A 17,587-nucleotide genomic window follows, 5' to 3' on the forward strand; every position below is an offset into this window, starting at 1 on the left:
CAACGCATCAATGTGCCACATCCATGGAGACGTACGACCAATCGGTGGTGCACCTCAAAAACGTAGACCTGGAGCAGTGCTCTTATGTTTATGACATCAAGCCGTGTCCTCACTGTGCAGCCATTACCATCAAGGAGAACATGGTAGAACCATGGTAGAGTCTAACTTGGTACCTACCATTTTTTTCCACAACAATATCTACAACCAGCTGAACACCCCCCCCCCACCCACCCACCCACCCACACACACACACACACACACACACACACACACCTAGAGTTCTTATGATACTCTGCCCAGTTAGAACCGGGCCCTGATTTCCAGGCCCGTTGAGAACTCTACCCCCACCATCACCCCTCTTTGAGGACTGCCTCCCCACTCTCTCTGCTCATCACAAAAACCTCCCTTTCCTCTGGATATGTTCCTCCCATTGCCTCAATCACAAAGCTTGCCTCCATCACACCATACACTCAAAAAACCTGGTCTTAACCCTGAATCCCCCAACATTTGGGGGTTGTGGTTATCAATGGCACAACGAACACACATCATAAAGATGTTAGGAGGATTAGACATTTAGGGGCTACGATTGTGGTTGTGGTTAAAAATGGCACAAAGAAAATATATTTTTTAACGAATAATTCCTTTTTGACGTCCCACTAGACGTTTTCTTGCGTGCGTGTGGAACAAATGATAAATCACTTTTGATTCATCAAGGTTGTGTTATTGTGTTAAACCCGAGAGGTTGTGGTGCAGATTCACCTAAGGGTTATTGATGTTTTCGAGGCGTGCAGAGGGATGTTGTGCTGTGATGTATGTGCAAGCAGACACATTCTGCTCATGTTGCTGTGGAATAAAGTCATCAAAGATTGTGGAATGTAAATATGTTATGTTTGTGGTGAATGCGATATGTGAGTGAGTGCGTGAGTAAGGTGTGACAGTTTTATTACTGCTTTCTCTACATTCCTGTAGTCCACAATCTCCTGGCATCGCTGTATATGTTTGCGGACCTCTCTCTTGTATAGGCTGTCACGTCATCAGAGATCAGGCCTGTCACTAGTGTCGTTTCTACCCGTGCAGGGATATTCTGCCACAAGAATCACTTCTCTGAGCTAAAACGTAGATATGAGGAGAATATAGTAGGGGTGGACTCACGGTACGTCAAGACAGGACTCTGATTTAATCGGTCACTCGCTCGCTGGCTGTGTAGATGAGGTGTGACACTATGTAATGTCTATTCAACTTTTCAGATTGATCACAGGTTTAAAAAGACAGAGGTGCCATTAAAAACACTGAATTATTTTGCCGATCACAAATCTAAAATCCACTAGTTTGACGTCCAGAGATCTCTTTCCTGAGGGGGGGTAGCCAGTTCCTGAAGTTAGATTTGAAGTTGAACAGCTTCCTGGCGAAGTCGGCATAGGTGGGTGCGCCTCTCTGATAGGGTGCACAATGTGAGGGTGCGGAGAGCTCCAAGTACCTCCGGCCAAGAATGATTCTGCAAGCCCGTTTCTGGACTCTTTCCAGACTTTTAGTCTCGCTGGCAGTCAAGGAACTGTGCCAGACTGGGACTGCATATTCCAGCACTGGGCGCACGTAGCCTGTGTAGGCTAGATTAAAACCAATTCAGTGTCTTGGACCCCAAATTTCTTCAGGCAACATAGGACAAAGAGCTTTCTATTGGCTGAGGTTAACATATGGATATGGTCTACCTGGCTGTCCCATTTCAAGTTAGCTTGAATGGTGACCCCCAGAACCTTTACTGAGTCACACACTTTTAGTATGTTTTGGTCAATGGAGAGTGTTGGGAGGGCCGGTTTCTGTCTCATGCCAGTGACATGTATAACTTAATTTGCATTTTCTTGGATTCAGTTTCATTTTGTGCTCATTTACCCAGATGTCCAGACCATTCAGGGTCTGTTGGAGGGTGCAGGGAACCTTGGGCTTCCACGACTGGGCCATGGTCATATCATCCACATATTTCCAGTGGTGTGTTCCATCCTGGAGGGCATTGTAATTACTGTGCACACTGAGCCAGCAACGTCACTGACCTTGTGACCTATACACAAAGTCCATTAAACGGACTAGATTGTGTGATGTCGAACGGTTCTGTCGGCTGCCAAACTGCATGGGGTCTAGGTTTGGCGTGATGTTGTTAAAACACATTTTGTATTACCGCACGTGCAGTGCCCAAGACGTCCGTGGACGTCTTTGAAACGAAAGAAATCCAAAAAATCTGTTTTGTTTTGTTTTTTAATACGTGGTGCCAAAGTTTGTGTTTTCGCCATTGAGAATGCATTGGGCGTTTAAATTAAATAACTCAGAAACTATAAAACATTTCAAAGTAAAAAGTTCCAGCATGTGTCTCCACTGTCAGCTGAATTTAAAAAAAAATGAATGGATTTTCTAGGTGAATTTTCACCCACTTTTGCGTGAGCACACAAAAATCCAGTTCCCACGTTTAGGAATACTGGGTAGAGAGAGACCGTCCAGAGGTGGCCGGATTTGCGCCCAGGGCGTCTGTGGTTTGAGGCGAATGTTTTGGTATTCCATGGGAATAGGGGGAGGGTTGCTTAGTGCTATGGCCTCGCTCACACATTCGAAACAGAGACAGAACACGCGTTCTGTCTCTGTTTCGAATGTGTGTCTGAGGCCTATACGACTCTTTTCTACAAGTCAGCTAGAGAACATGTTATTGTTATTGTAGTTCATCAAATTGAGTTGTGTGGTTTATGACTAACCTACCATGGGTTGAATTCCCATAAGTGGCTAATTATTTTGGTGTTATGCTCAAGCAGGTAATACAGAGAATCTTTGTTCATCTTGTTTAGAAGGAAGTCCTGCTTCAACAAGCTTTTGAAGTTCAACATCAACAAATACAAAAAGCATGCCTTCATTTGTGAAGGACATTTTCTTTAATAGTAATGTTTTAACGACTTTATTTAACTCTTTAACTATAGCTTACTGTAAGTGGAAACCAATGATGGAAAGTACTACTAGTAGGCCTACTGTACAATTTTGAGATGATTTTACCTAGGCTACTTTACGATAGTCCACTACAACAACTACAAGAGACAAGTATTGTTCTTATTCAACTACAATTATTTGGCAGCTTTCGTGACTAATTACTTTGCTGAATTAGATAATTATACAAAACAAACATTAACTGTTAAATGTGTGTGTGTGTGTGTGTGTGTGTGTGTGTGTGTGTGTGTGTGATCAATCAATCAATCAGCATCACCTTTACCAGCTGCACCGTCAAAGTGGCGGCGTTGGCTCAGGGGTAGAGTGGCTGGATGGTAACCGCAAGGTTGCCAGTTCGAACCCGGGCTCCCCCAGAGTTAGTGTCGAAGTGTCCTTGAGCAACCCCTAATTGCTCCTGGTGTGTTGGTTGGTGCCTTGCATGGTTTCCGCCGCCATCGGGGTGTGAATGGGTGTGTAATGCACAATCTGTGCCTTGGATAAATGCACCATTTACCAAAGTGGACAAATTGCAATTTATTTATATAATTGTGAAATGGGACATTCTGCATAATGAATATTGGGTACTTTTTGGTTCTGTAAGTTTATCAAATGCAATACGTTTGTACTTTTATTGAAGTAAAAAAAATGCATGCAGGACAATGTAAATGATTGATTTTAAATTGTGGTATTTCAAATGTTATGCAATACCACATATATTCTTCTACCACTACAACTTGACACCCTTGTACTTGTATCCTGTCACATTTTGGAAATTAGTCCCAACAGGGGGCGCAGTTTTACACTCTCACGCTGTCATTGCGAATGCTTTCTTTTTAGTCCAATAGATCCCATAACCCGGGTGGACGTTTGGTCGAGCTGTGATTGGCTATAGTTGGTTCTCAGGGCAGCCACTGGTTTCATCCAAACCACTTTCATTAAACCACTATTACTACTTCATCATAACAGACATCTTCTCTAGACAAACATGCTACCCCATGTTATATGCCATGTTGCTGTTTTCATGAAGTCTACAGGAGCAGTAGACAAAAATGGTTTCCTCAAAAATGTAAACGTGTGTGTGTGTGTGTGTATATATATATATATATATATATATATATATATATATATATATATATATAAAATTCATTTTAAAACTTAATTTATATTAAAATGTTCTCTGATATGTTGCGAGGATACTAGGCCTACTAATAGGCTATAGTCCAGTGGCCGAGCCAGATTTTGGTACAATGTAAGGTGATCGTATACATTTTGTATTTTTGTATTCCTACATGTCTCTAGTTCATATTTGTATGATACATCTTCCAATTCAGTATAGCTTAATGCCAGTTATATGTGCCCATACCATTAACAACCTATAAGTAAAAAAAAAAACACTAATTCAAACTTAGGAGTGGCCAAGTTTAAACTTGGTTAAAATCCAAGTTTAAACGGTTAAACGAGCGTTTAAATCGGTTGTTTAGTCAGCCACTTCCATGTTTATCGAGGAAGTTGTGCGTGTGCGCGTGCATGTCGAGTGAACTGAAGTCAGTTGGAAATCTAATTCCACATTCGACCAGGGGAGGCGCCGGGAAGGCGCTAAAGCTTTTCATCTTCCTTGAAAAACATGCTAAACAACCGATTTAAACGCTTGTTTAACCGTTTAAACTTGGTCATTCCTAAGTTTAAATTAGTTTAGCACGCTAGTAGCCCTTCACTTTTTGGATTCATTGTGCAGAAAAGGGTAAGAAGCGTTCCTTGTGGAAACATGCGCCATTTCTGAACCGCGGTGGGTGGTGCCGTGGGTGTGACCTCATCTCGGAACTACAGAATGAGCGTAGTGCTGAGGGAACATACATGGGGCTAGTGATGTGTCAAACTAGGGGGGTTTCATGATTCTGAATCCATTGCAAGCATTAGTTTTGCACGAAAAACAACCCTTGGGCTAAAAACAGCCATAGCCGTCATCACAAATGTGATGAGGTCATCGCATTTGGGCACATTTGAGCAAGTGGCTATGGCAGAATTTAGCCCAAGGAGTGTTTTTCGTGCCAAACTAATGCTTGGAATGGATTCAGATATACCTGACGAAGGCCACAGAGGCCGAAACGTTGTGTTTTTACCCCGCCTTGGTAAATAAAGTTTTTGGGGAGCTTTCAAAACGGTGTGCAGACTTATTCTTCCTTTTGCAGTCTGTTCTTTTTTGTTCGAGCACCCGTTGAATTAACCCGGGATGTGCGTACACCTCCTGACCACTTTGGAATGGATTCAGAATCATGAAAACCCCCTAGTTTGCTAGACCCCCCTCACATGCTACTTAAATGAAGATTTTAAAATGTTGCCTTATATAGGTTGTTAATGGTATGGTCACATTACTTTGGGTCACATATACCGGTAACTGGCATTAAGCTATACTGAATTAATTGGAAAATATATCATACCAACATATTAACTACTCGAGACATGTCATAATCTAGGAATACAAACATTTAACGGTCACCACCTTACGCGGTATAAATTTGTGAAAATAATCAGTGTTGGCCCCTGCACTAATAAGCCAATCACATCGCGAGCGTCCCGATCGTCGTCCTCTCGGGCTATGGGATGAACAGTGAGCGTACAGAGCGCTCGCAGATCAGTTCAGTTGGATTGAAGACAGTGTGCGGCTGGAAGAAGAAGCGGCTGTTCGCGTCTCCGTCGCTCAGTCGTTTTTTTTTACCTTCACTTACCTCGTTCCCCCCCACCCCTGCCCGTGCCCTGCGTGGAGAAAATTGTTATTCTAATGACCGGTGGAATTGAACGCGTGCCTTTGGATGAACTTGGACACTATTTGTTCTTACTGAACGGACACAATGTGACAATGTTGAGCCAACAGTGACTGTTCTGACGGGTTGCCGAAGTGCCTATCGATCGATCCAGGGGAAAGCGACGTAAAGAATGGGGAAACTTCAGTCTAAGCACGGTAAGAAAGAAACAGCGGAGTTTAAACATTCAGAATAGCAACAATACTGAATAGGATAGGGCGTTTAAGTTAATTAAATGTAATTATTTTTTCCCCTGTTTGTGTTTTCCATGTGTGCGTTAATTCCTGTGCGTCTAGCGTGCAAGCGCAGAGAAAACCCTGAAGGTGAGTCAATCAACCTATATGAGCAGTTTATTATATAAGACGACCGATCCCGTATAAGTTTTAACCATACCATAAAAATGCGTATAGTATCGAGATATATGATACCCATGCATCACTGCATTTTGCCTCTTTTTCCCTCCAGGAGACAGTTTTGTCGTGAACGCGTTCCTCCGGAGAGGGATGGAGGAATGCGAGAGGTACAGCGCATCCGATCATAAACTGAAGAACATGCAGGTACCAATCTCACACACACATAAACCTTGGTCCTTATTGGTAGCCTACTTGGTCCTTTCTGACCTTTCCGAGTGGGCCTAAAGTTAATTTAAACACAAATAAATAATGATAAATAGGCTATACTTGTTCAAGTTGTTCATATTCATAGTAGGCCTATATAATTAATTAGTAGCGTGGGTTTTTACTGTAGCCTACCTCATCATAGCTGATGTTTGCTGAAAAGTCATATCTGCATTTTATACTGTAGGCTACACAGCCTCATGAATGTGTGCTGTGAAAAAAGTGTCTACCTAAAGTGCTTTTATTGTAAAAGCGCTTTTAAGTAGGCCTGGATAATTCCCCACAGCAGCACACATGTTGAGAAGAAATTCATTATGGACAAAACAATGTTACATCACTGCCTGGAAATACAAATGAGATACAGATTGGAACTAGAAAAAGTGCCCCTCAGGGCACAGGTCTCCACCAGGGCAGGTCAGGTTGTGGCCTCCTGGTGGCGCTATAATAGGCCAATGTGAAAAGGGTGCCATTTCTTCATACGCCTTTGATGGCAATTGGATGATTTGAGGCATTTTGTTCCAAAAATGTGTTTTGCAAAAATCAACCTGTTGGTGGTGCTATAACAGGCCAATGTGAAAAGGGTGGGATATATTCCTCAGCCTAGTAAGAAAATGTGTGAAAGATTTCACGTAAATTGCATGCTGCGTTCATGATTTGAGGCTTTTGTTCAAAACGGGGCAATCTTGCAAACTGAAAGCCAATTATAGCCAATTAGGATGGAATATGAAATATCGGACAGATCCGACTTGAGCACATGACCATAGAGATACTGTGTAACGATTTGTGAGATTTTTGGACCGAATCTGGAGGAGTAATATCCAAAAATGTGTTTTACAAAAGTCGGCCTCCTGGTGCCGCTATAAAAGGCAGATGCGGAAAATGCAGGTCAAAGGTTTGTCCTTGGCCTCTAGGAAGTGTGCATGCAACGTTTTACGCAGATCGGTGCAGTTTTAGGTAATTTTTTTTTGAAAAGCTGCCTCATGGTGGCGCTATAACAGGCCGTTCTGGAAAATGTGGGGCAGAGGTTCATCGTTGGCATCCAGGGAGTGTGTGTGCAATAGAGACCAGCGGGTGGCGGATTTAGCCGCGGTTGCCGCGGGTGAACCGCAGTTTAGGGTGGATTAGGGTCAATTCATATTATTATAAATTAATATAGGATAAACCGCGGGTGAAATAATGCGGGAAATAAAGTAATGGCATAATAAAGTATATAAATATGCTTATTATAGCTTTTAAAACGCACACAATCTCGGCGTGCGTGCGTTGGTAGTAGTATTTTAATTTAATCATTTTCCATGATCTGGCACAAATTAGCCACCTATGAAGTTGGGTCCTGTTGCACAACAACAACACCACAGTGGTCTCCTACAGGCAGCTACGCTAAAGTTGCTAACAGGCAGCTAGTGAGTCTGAGAGAAACTTAAAACTAAGTAAAACAGAAGGGAGGAATATACGTTCGGCGTGGGACTGGGAGTGATTAAGTTCTTTACCCTGCCGCCGATGACCGCTGGATATGCTGTATGAAAATACGTCGCGAAAACGTGGACGGCGTGTTACCATGGAAATGGATATATACAACCACTACGTAACATTGGTGAACTGTCGAGAGAGTGGTGAGTGACATTGTTTGTACAAGTAGTATAAATAGCCGATCTACAAGCTCACAACGCGTCGCAGCGTCGCAGCGCTTCCCTGCGCAGCGGATTGCGGGTGGTGCGGATTAATAAATTGGATTAATTAATAAATTGCGGTCGGATAACGGGCGGATTATAATTATGCACATGCGGATTCGGGTGACAAAAAAGCTCATCCGCTGTTCTCTAGTACTGTGCAAAGTTTGGCATCGACCGGGTTAACGGTGCCGGAGATTAGCTGGTAACAGACGGACGGAAGGACACACACACACACACACGGACGGACGGAGTGCAAAACATACTCTCTCCCCATGCCTTCGGCCTGGTGGAGACAATTATATGTAGCTTTGAATCAGGGACATTGTGGTGGACATGGTTCTGTTTCTTAATGGTAAACCACCATGTGGCCAGTTATATTTCTGATGGTCCCTGAGTGTTCTTGTAGTGCTTTCTGGTAGGATTGTGTGTTGTTTACACATGTATAAGCAAGTGTTGCCTATACCAACAGCTTCATTGTGCATCATCTGTCAAATGTATACCCGGTGGGTGTTTTCCCTTAGTGGTTTTCAACCTTTTTCATATCAAGGTCCATAATTTTTTCGGCATTTGAGCCACGGACAGATTTAGCCTGTCAGACCCAAAACTTAGAATATGTTGTTATGGTTGAATAAGATTTCACAATTCCATGCTGTTTTGATGTGGTACCATATAGGAGAGATAACAGGCAAACATTGATCAAAATGACAATTCTTCTACTCTTGGTTTCATTTTACACTCTCAAGAATTAAAGATGCACCATATAATAGTCCATTTGGTTACCATCTCATTTAGCTGGGGGGACCACCTGGAACCTCCTACCACTAGTGGTCCCCGGAGCACTGGTTAAGAACCACTGCCTCAATCGGACGTGGAGTCTGTCAGGCATTTCAAAGTTGGCTGGAGGAATCCGTGTCAATGCCTCTTATCCCCAAAAGACGAGATGAGAGTTCTTCTTCACTAGACTTACTGAGACAACTCTTACTCTAGCTGTCCTTTAGCAAAGCAATGTGCAAAAACATGCTGCTCTCTCTGTGTGAAGTCGTGGGGATTCTTGTTGTAGAGTCTGTCATTTCTGGCACGACAGAGCAGTGGTTATTCCCCTGCCTGCCTGCGCGTTGGTTAGGTTGTGACAGCAAGGAGCCCCGTGGTGAGGTTTGGCAAAGCAGAGCACTTGGACAGACACACACACTCAAACCACATACACACACGCATGCGCGCACACACACACACACACACACACACACACACACACACACACACACACACACACACACACACACACACACACACACACACACACACACACACACGTAAAGTAACTTAGCAGCAGTACTCAAGTATTGTACAATGTTATGGTATTTTGAACCTTACTGGAGTATTTTCAAATTTCAGCACTTTTACTTCTACTCCACTACACGCCTCAGAGGCAAATATGCTTTTACTCCACTACACTACAATTATTTGAAAACTTTAGTTACTATTTACTTTGTAGGTTTTGATTATTATTACAAAACATACACTACCCACTTCAGTCCTATATACATTTCAGGCATTGAAAATGCGATGCATTGAGAGCTTGTAGATCTGCAATTTTCAAAAGATTTTTTTATGCATTTGAAAACTTGTGAAATGGGTATATTTTGATACCAATACTTTAGTACTTTTACTGTGTTAGTATTGATACATTGAACAAATGTCAGTACTTTTTCCACCATTGCGCGCGCACACACACACACACACACACACACACACACACACACACACACACACACACACACACACACACACACACACACACACACACACACACACACACACACACACACACACACACAGACAGACAGAGGCTATGTTACATGCAGAGTCGAGGCTGGACGGAAAGGTAGTCATTGCTCACACTGAGGGATATAAAGTTTGCTTCTTGCGGCTGTTGGCAGCGTTACTGAGAGCCACGTCTAATTTTCAACGCGTCCTGTTCTGTCGCCACTCCCAGCGGGCAGCCCCGCTGTGGCATAACATTACATCACTTCAATTAACGCGTCACGTCGAGGGGTGCGAGGGCTCCGAGCACTCAGACAGAAATTATGAGAAGTTCACACCGAGCGAGGCGCTGACTGACACCCTGTGAGGTGGGTGGCTCTAATGGCCGAGGAGTTATGGATTATATCAGTCTTATTATCCACCCACTTGTGGCAAATTAAAAGAGAACTTTCCTCTACTTAAGAGGAATTCTAGTTTGCCAAGGCCAGCCCTCACCCCCCATTGAATATAAACTGTTGAAAGCATGGAACCTATTAGTAGTAGGTGTGTCCCACACTGACCATGTTCTATCAAAGTCCTGGCCTTGATTTATTTCAGGATGGAGATTTCAGAACGCCCATCAACGCCCAGAACGCCCAGTATTTTGGTGAGCCCATTCCTCTCACCACCTTTAGGATAACGTGCACTCAATACAGTATATCTAAATTACTGCACTCATTCATTTTCGTCATCTTGTCGATAACACAAACATTAAATGCCATTAACAATAAAGAGAATTTAATGTTTGTGTTGGCACCTTTTGTTTTACATCACCATTACATCACCTAATCAACATGAGTAGGCTCCACCGGGCGCGTCGCGTCACGCGTGCGTGCGGCAATTTTAATGCTGTCACGCAACGCAACGCAACGCAACGCAACGCAACGCAACGCGGGCAGTAGAGCCACCCTTCATTGATTAAAAAGGGAACATTCCCTGACGGTGACGGAGATGCGACGCTGACACGGCCGGTGGAGCCCCGGCGTTAGACTTTAATATATATATATATATATTAGCGCCCCTCACTCCACACGGGTGTGATTTTTCATGTAAATGGAGCTATAGGAGCTGTCAGTGGTCAGGTCAGAACAGTTTCCAGTGGAATCTGTGGTTGGATCCATACAAACGATACATTTAGGGAGTGGATGAAGATATACTATTAATCAGTTATGTTAAGCATCATCGATATTCCAATGTAAAGTGTCCAATCAATGTTTGACAATGAACTCACTCATTATTTTGAATACAGTTGATGTTGTTGTGATCTGGAACATTCTCAATAAAACAATGGAACTAAAGAGGAAATACACTGCAACTCGATTACAGTACTCTGACTCACATGACAGCACTCTGTATGTCCTTGAAATACACCACCAATTATGCGTTGAGCAAAGCTGTCTGAGCTTCTCTTTCATTCTGAGCTGCTGTTTCATCCTGGGATTCCGGGATTCCAGGAAACCTGGCTTTCCTCAGGAAGACTTTACCTTTGCTGCACTGTATGTTGACAAAAAAATCACACCCGTGTGAAGTGAGGGCCGCTAAAGTCTAACTCACGTTGCTATGATTAGGTGATCTAATGGTGATGTAAAACAAACACGGACAAAACAAACATTAAACTTTCTTTATTGCTTCTTTATTGTTTGTGTTAGGGACAAGATAACGTAAATTTCCCTTCATTGTCAATGGCGTTTTTAATGTTTGTTCAACTAAAAACAAACATTACACCTGTATATAGGAGGGGCTAGCGCCCTTCAAAAAGAAAGACATTTCCACATTTGAAGCCACACATTGTCTCATGATTATTCCCTGGGATTAAATTGCACTCTCTCTCTCTCTCTCTCTCTCTCTCCCCCCCCCTCTCTCTCTAGTACATACATACTGTATAATGTATATAACACACATAGTTTTGGCCCTGGCACAGCTCGGTTGACCTATGGGGACAGTTAAAATGGTTTATGATGATTTCATATAGAGTGGGAAGGGAAGATTGGCGGTCAAACATGTTGTTTAGCTCCCCACTACCCCCCCATCCTCCATTGTCAACTGGAGGGGGAGTGGGATTCCTGAGCTGTCTGGCTGTGACTTCAAAGGGCTGAGCTGGGAGTTATAAAAGAGCTCTGATATCAGTGGAGCCCTCTCCCCTCTCTCTCTCTATCCTGGGGGATGGGTGGGCTGAGGGATGGGGGGCTGCAGGAAGAGGGAACAGGCTAGGAATCTGTCCACGCTCAACATCAGCCAGTTTTAATCCATAGGAAAATGTTGATGGCTGTTTTACGTTGCCAGAAAGTGGACAATCCGGTATAGGAGGCCTTGTTTAGCATGCAGACAATGTCAAACACATATATGCTATTATTTTATTCAGTATTGCATTGATCGTTGCACGCAGTACCACGTCATTCGGCCAAAGACTTTTCAGGAGCATGTGCACGCACATGCATCGAGTTTAAATCACACTTGTGTGAAGTGAGGGGTGCCTTTGGGGGGGCACCCACTACATCAGGGGTGCCCACGCTTTTTTGACTTGAGAGCTACTCTCAATCTGACCAGCTCAAAAAGATATACCCACCAAAACAGTTGAACCTGAGGGGGGCTTTGAAATAGCGGCGCTGGCGTTACATACGAGACAAACGCACTTGGGATGGGAAATAGAGCACATGGGGGGAAATGGAATTGGTAGGGGTTTTTCTTCTTTTTTAAATAACCTTAATGCTACTGAATGTTTGTGAGTTTGTGTGCAAGTATTGCATTGTGGGTTTGAGCTGACAGGCCCTTTTTGATGTTAATCAATCAAGTCACCTAAATTCAAGTAGCAGATGTGCCAAAAATAGTTTATTTTTTATTTTTATATATTTTTAGGGGCATGTCATGTGATCTACCTGAACAGCCTTTGTGATCTACTGGTAGATCATGGTCTACCTTTTGGGCACCCCTGCACTACATCATAGTAAAAACTCCATAGAGTTGGCTGCCACATGGCGTCACAGAGGGGCACGCACAATGCCAGGCGTTGGAGGGGCTAGTTAGTGCCCCTCAAAAACAACCCTTAAGTTCACACCTCAACAAAGTTGACAAAGACTGTCGAGTGTCACACCAGCGTGAAGGAATGGATGCATATCAGTGATCCTATAGTGCAGTTACCATACATTTTCATGTCGAGGACCCCCAGATCGACATTTATTTGGAATTTGAAAACACATGTCAAATCTTCTCTTATGCGGGTATAAGAGAAGATTTGTACGGCTCTAGCAGTGATTCTCAACCATTCCAATTTCAAGGACCCCCAGTGTGATCTGCATTAGGCCTCGGACCCCCATTTAATGGTATTTCTATCTCTGGGTGGGACCCCAATTTATATTGTAAAATCTATGTTCATTTAACTCAGAGAGCGTAGAAATGGAACCACATGGACCCCTTAGGGTCCACTTGGTTCCATTTGTACACTCTCTGAGTTACAGACCCATAAGGGTCTATTTGGTTCCTAACTATCTATCATTTAGCTGGGGACCCCCTGGAACTCCCTCAATGACCCCTGGGGTCCCCGGACCCCACTTTGAGAACGAATGATATAGTGTGTTAAGTGACATGACGTGTGACGCCATTAAAATATCGTGGTTAAATCACCAATGCAACACTGATTATATTCCATGCATTCAGTTTATGCCCCTGCTTGGAGCATACATACTTTGAGGTTGGGGTTCAGTCAGTGTGTTAACTTATGGTTGTTTTTACAAACAACCCTATGTGGCATAATGTTTAAAGTACGGATATTGGATATTGGATATAGTCGGATATTGATTTCATATATTATTTTTATTACTTTCTTTCTTGAGCTGAGGCTCTCATTCTAACTAACGGCCAGGGAGCTGCTGGTTAGTGGATCAGTGCGTCATTAATGTGGGCCAAATTTCGAATGCAGAATACATTAAACATTTTAGCTGAATACTGATTTCGCTACATGTCAAAACTCTGGAGATTGCAGCTGGCAGGTCGACCAGACAGTGTAAGCCTATACGGCCCTGTCAAGGTTTCCACTGGGAGCGGAGAAGAGAGGAGAGGAGAAAGAAAGAAAGAGGGAATGTGAGTCAGCAGGATGACTTGGCCCTGACCTGCAGAGCAGCCCACCAGATTTCTGACACCTCATCGCAGGTGTTCGAGACAACAAGTACCTGTCCAAGCATCTGGTGTTAACGTAGAAATATCACCCGAGGTGAGATCAAAGAAGAGTGACAGGCAAACGTGAGAGCTGGAATGAGGCGAGCCAGAATAGTTGATATGCTCCTCCTTTCTGCTCGAGAGAATGAACTCCACTCAGTCGATGATGATGAATATGGAACGTACAGCGCTGCGGCGTGTCGCGACCCTGTACTTACTACTTACCCAGCGCTGTGTGTTCATCAGCGGGACAGCTCTGTAAAGGATCACTGGGTTTCACCTCTGGAGACAGCTACAGTCTCAACACGCATGCATACACACACACGCACGCACGTACATACACACACACATGCACGCACGCTCCGTAGTGCTTCAGTTTGGAGCTTCTAACAGACATGCTTGGATCCCCAAATAATGACAGGCTAATTCGCCCTTTCAACGCAGTCTTTGTTTCAAAACTTCCCAGATTTTAACCCTGTTAAGAGGGAGCACGTCAACACTCTGAAACCAGAAACAAAGACCATTATTACTCACTTTGAAATGTTGATAATATCACATTTGCTGGAAGGCTTGGTTAGGGCGATGGCTTTGTTCTGGAGGAGGCCGCAAGAGCTTAGAATTTAGAAACATAAATGTGTTTTTGACTTTCAGGGACTTGCTCACATCTCATTCCTTGATAATGAATTAGGTCTGAGAGCAAAGTTCCTAAGCAACTCGCTAAAGTAATTGTAAACTTTAAACTTTAATGTTATTTTCCCCTTTTCTTTTTTCCTTTCAGCTTGTAATTTAGCCTATGAACTAGGTTGTCCCTTTGAATTAAAATCAGGTTTTTGGCAGTTTAACTTAAAAAAAAGGATGTTTTGTTTGGAGTCCTTTGGCTGTCAGGCATTTTCACAGATCTTATATTCAACATGTTAATTTTGAGTAAGCAGTATTTGGTTTGGAGTTGTTGCAAGGATATCTGGGTAATTTTAAGGCTGTGTTCCGAAAAGGGCCTTTCTTTCTGTACTGATACTGTACTGTGTACTGACATCCCAGTTTAATAATATTGAGGTTATTGTTTCAGTTTCATTCAGGCGACACAGAAAATGCCTCCATTCCCAGTTTGAATGTGTAATTAATAATATATAACACCTCACAAATTGTCGATTGCTTGAGACCAAGTCGTTAGAACAAGATTTCCTCACTGCTTACTTTTCACATCCACTTCTCCTGCGTCGCAAATGAGACGAAAACACATCTCCCAACAAACCCCCTTGAAGCGACTATCAGGAAGAGAACGGCGACGAGAAAGGTGCATTCGTATTATGTATAGTGTTGGGATTTTGAAGGGACTTGAAAGCATTGGGAGCGTTTGTTTTCTCTCTCTCTCTCACTCTCCCTCTCTCCCTCTCTCTCTTCATTTCATTTCTTTTCTTTTTCTTTTCTTTTCCTTTTTTTTGGGTCAAAATTGGCTTCACAAGAAGGGCGAGCTGTGAGCCTTCATCTCTGAATGAAAAGCATGTGGCGGGCGTCCAGAACAGCAGGGTCTTTCAGCGCGGCCCCGACTCACATCTGTTCCTGGTTTGTACAGCGAAGTCCTGGAGCAGGGGAGGTTGGAAGGGGGGTGGGGGGAGGTTGCTATGGTGGGAATGGAGTAGGGGGAAGCAGGGGTGTTGGTGAGGAGGAGGGTGTGTGCGTGCGTATGCGTGTGTGTGCGCGTGCGTGTGTGTGTTTCTCTCAGGAAGATATTCGATGGCTTTTGAAGGCACAGAGGGAAGGATGAACAATAAGACACTACACTGCAAAATCAGGAGTTGCGGGTCCATTTTGACACTGTATTTTATGGCGTATCATTTAGTTACTTTTCGTGTGTGGGCGTGCGTGGTCGTGTGGGCATGCGTGGTCACACGCACGTGCGTGCGTGTGTGTGTGTAAACATCATCACCTGGCAGGCTGAGAGACTCATCGTGTGTGTGTGTGTGTGTGCGTGTGCGTGTGCGCGTTTTTTTCCATGAAGTACATCACATTATGTGGGACATTTCATGAAAAAAAGACATCAGAACATTGCAGGCAGATTGAGTGTTTATTTATCTGGGGATATTTATACTGTCTGAGGCACTTTGAAGCTGTTTGCTCGCTTTCAACAACAACCCCCTATCCCCTACACGCGCACACACACACACACACACACACACACACACACACACACACACACACACCCTGGCCAGTTTGGGAGGGGGCAGTAAGGACAGGAAGGAAGTCAAGCAGCCAGTCAGACATGGCTTCACAATCCCTTAAGCCCGAGTTATACTTAGTTGTGTGCGGGTGTCGACTGCGTCGTGCTTGTGTGTGGACTTTTTATTTTTTATTATTTTTAATTGACTGGTTATTTTCGGTGCGTGACTAAGAGTAACACAGGCCTTTATAGAAATGCAGAAAAGGCTCCTTTTTGACACATGTCTAGCTCTATATACATGTGATGATTTCCTCGTATCACAGGACCACAACGAGCTAAGGTGCCTAAATGCAGTGGTGGAAAAAGTACTTTTTTTTAACTTAAGTAAAAGTATCAATACTGCAATGTAGAAGTACTCTGTTACAAGCAAAAGTCTGGAATTCCAAATTTATTTGAGTAAAAGTAAAAAACGTATTGGCATCTACAAGCTCACAATTCGTCGCATCACGACGCACTGTGAGCTTGTAGATCGGCTATTTTCAAATGGCCGAAATGTATATAGAGTTGAAGGGGTTAATGTATGTTTTCTAATAATAATCAAAATATGCAAGTAACTACGGTATTAACTAAAGTTTTTAAATAATTGTAATTGCGTAAAAGTACAATATTACGTCTGCGAGTGGAGTACAAGTAAAGTACAAATGCCTCAAAATTGTACTGTATTGTACAGTACTTAAGTAAATGTACTTAGTTACTTTCCACCACTGCCTACTGTACATATCATATGATTCACAGTGGTGATGTTGAAACATCCCATCATTTCTTTTGTATTGTGATAGATTAAAGTCAACTAAATGATGGCGACTCCTCATCCTCAGTTGGCTTTATGGGACCCCATTTGGAATGGACCCCTGGGGGCTTATGTCTCTCTACTATTACCAAACATAATATTTGTATGCATTTGTCATGGCTTGTTATATGAGCGGTATAGTCTCGCGTAGCCGGACAACTATTCCACAATCTCAGAATGCTATATAGAGTCTGGAACTACAGCTCCCAAGAGCCGAGCAACGGAAGCTGTCTCTGCTGCTCAGACCGGAAAGACTTTCGACCAATCACGACGTGGCGCTCACGGAACTGTAGTCACATTGGAAACACAACCGAGACGGGGAGCATAGAGTCATACGAGCGGGAGATTCATTATGTGCGTGGCCGTGGATAGTTTAACACACAAATGTATCATGGAACTAACAGCGACAAAACTAGTGAAAGAAGAAGTAACGCAGAACAAAGCAGTGAAAAAAGAGATAATGCTTCGAGTAGGACTTGTTTTGGCCGCTGCACCAAGTGAGGGGATGCGCCACACCCGCTTTATCGCTTACTCATGAAAAGAGCTTCCATTTCTCCAGACTGTATGACGGAAGC

The 17,587-nt window shown here is 43.4% G+C and overlaps 1 protein-coding gene across 7 annotated transcripts in view; it reads left to right on the forward strand.

Annotated features, from left to right (window-relative positions):
* The first annotated feature begins 5,689 nt into the window (after nucleotides 1-5,689).
* Nucleotides 5,690-17,587, forward strand: part of nkd2b (NKD inhibitor of WNT signaling pathway 2b) — a 49,995-nt gene continuing 38,097 nt past the window's right edge. For all 7 annotated transcript variants that reach the window (XM_079503120.1, XM_079503122.1, XM_079503121.1 and 4 more), the window contains exons 1-3: nucleotides 5,690-5,920; nucleotides 6,059-6,085; nucleotides 6,228-6,319. In XM_079503120.1, the coding sequence (XP_079359246.1) occupies nucleotides 5,896-5,920; nucleotides 6,059-6,085; nucleotides 6,228-6,319 (144 nt within the window). In that variant the 5' untranslated portion in view covers nucleotides 5,690-5,895. The remainder of the gene's footprint in view (nucleotides 5,921-6,058; nucleotides 6,086-6,227; nucleotides 6,320-17,587) is intronic.

Source organism: Electrona antarctica, assembly GCF_951216825.1.
Source record: "Electrona antarctica genome assembly, chromosome: 6".
NCBI classification, from domain to species: domain Eukaryota; kingdom Metazoa; phylum Chordata; class Actinopteri; order Myctophiformes; family Myctophidae; genus Electrona; species Electrona antarctica.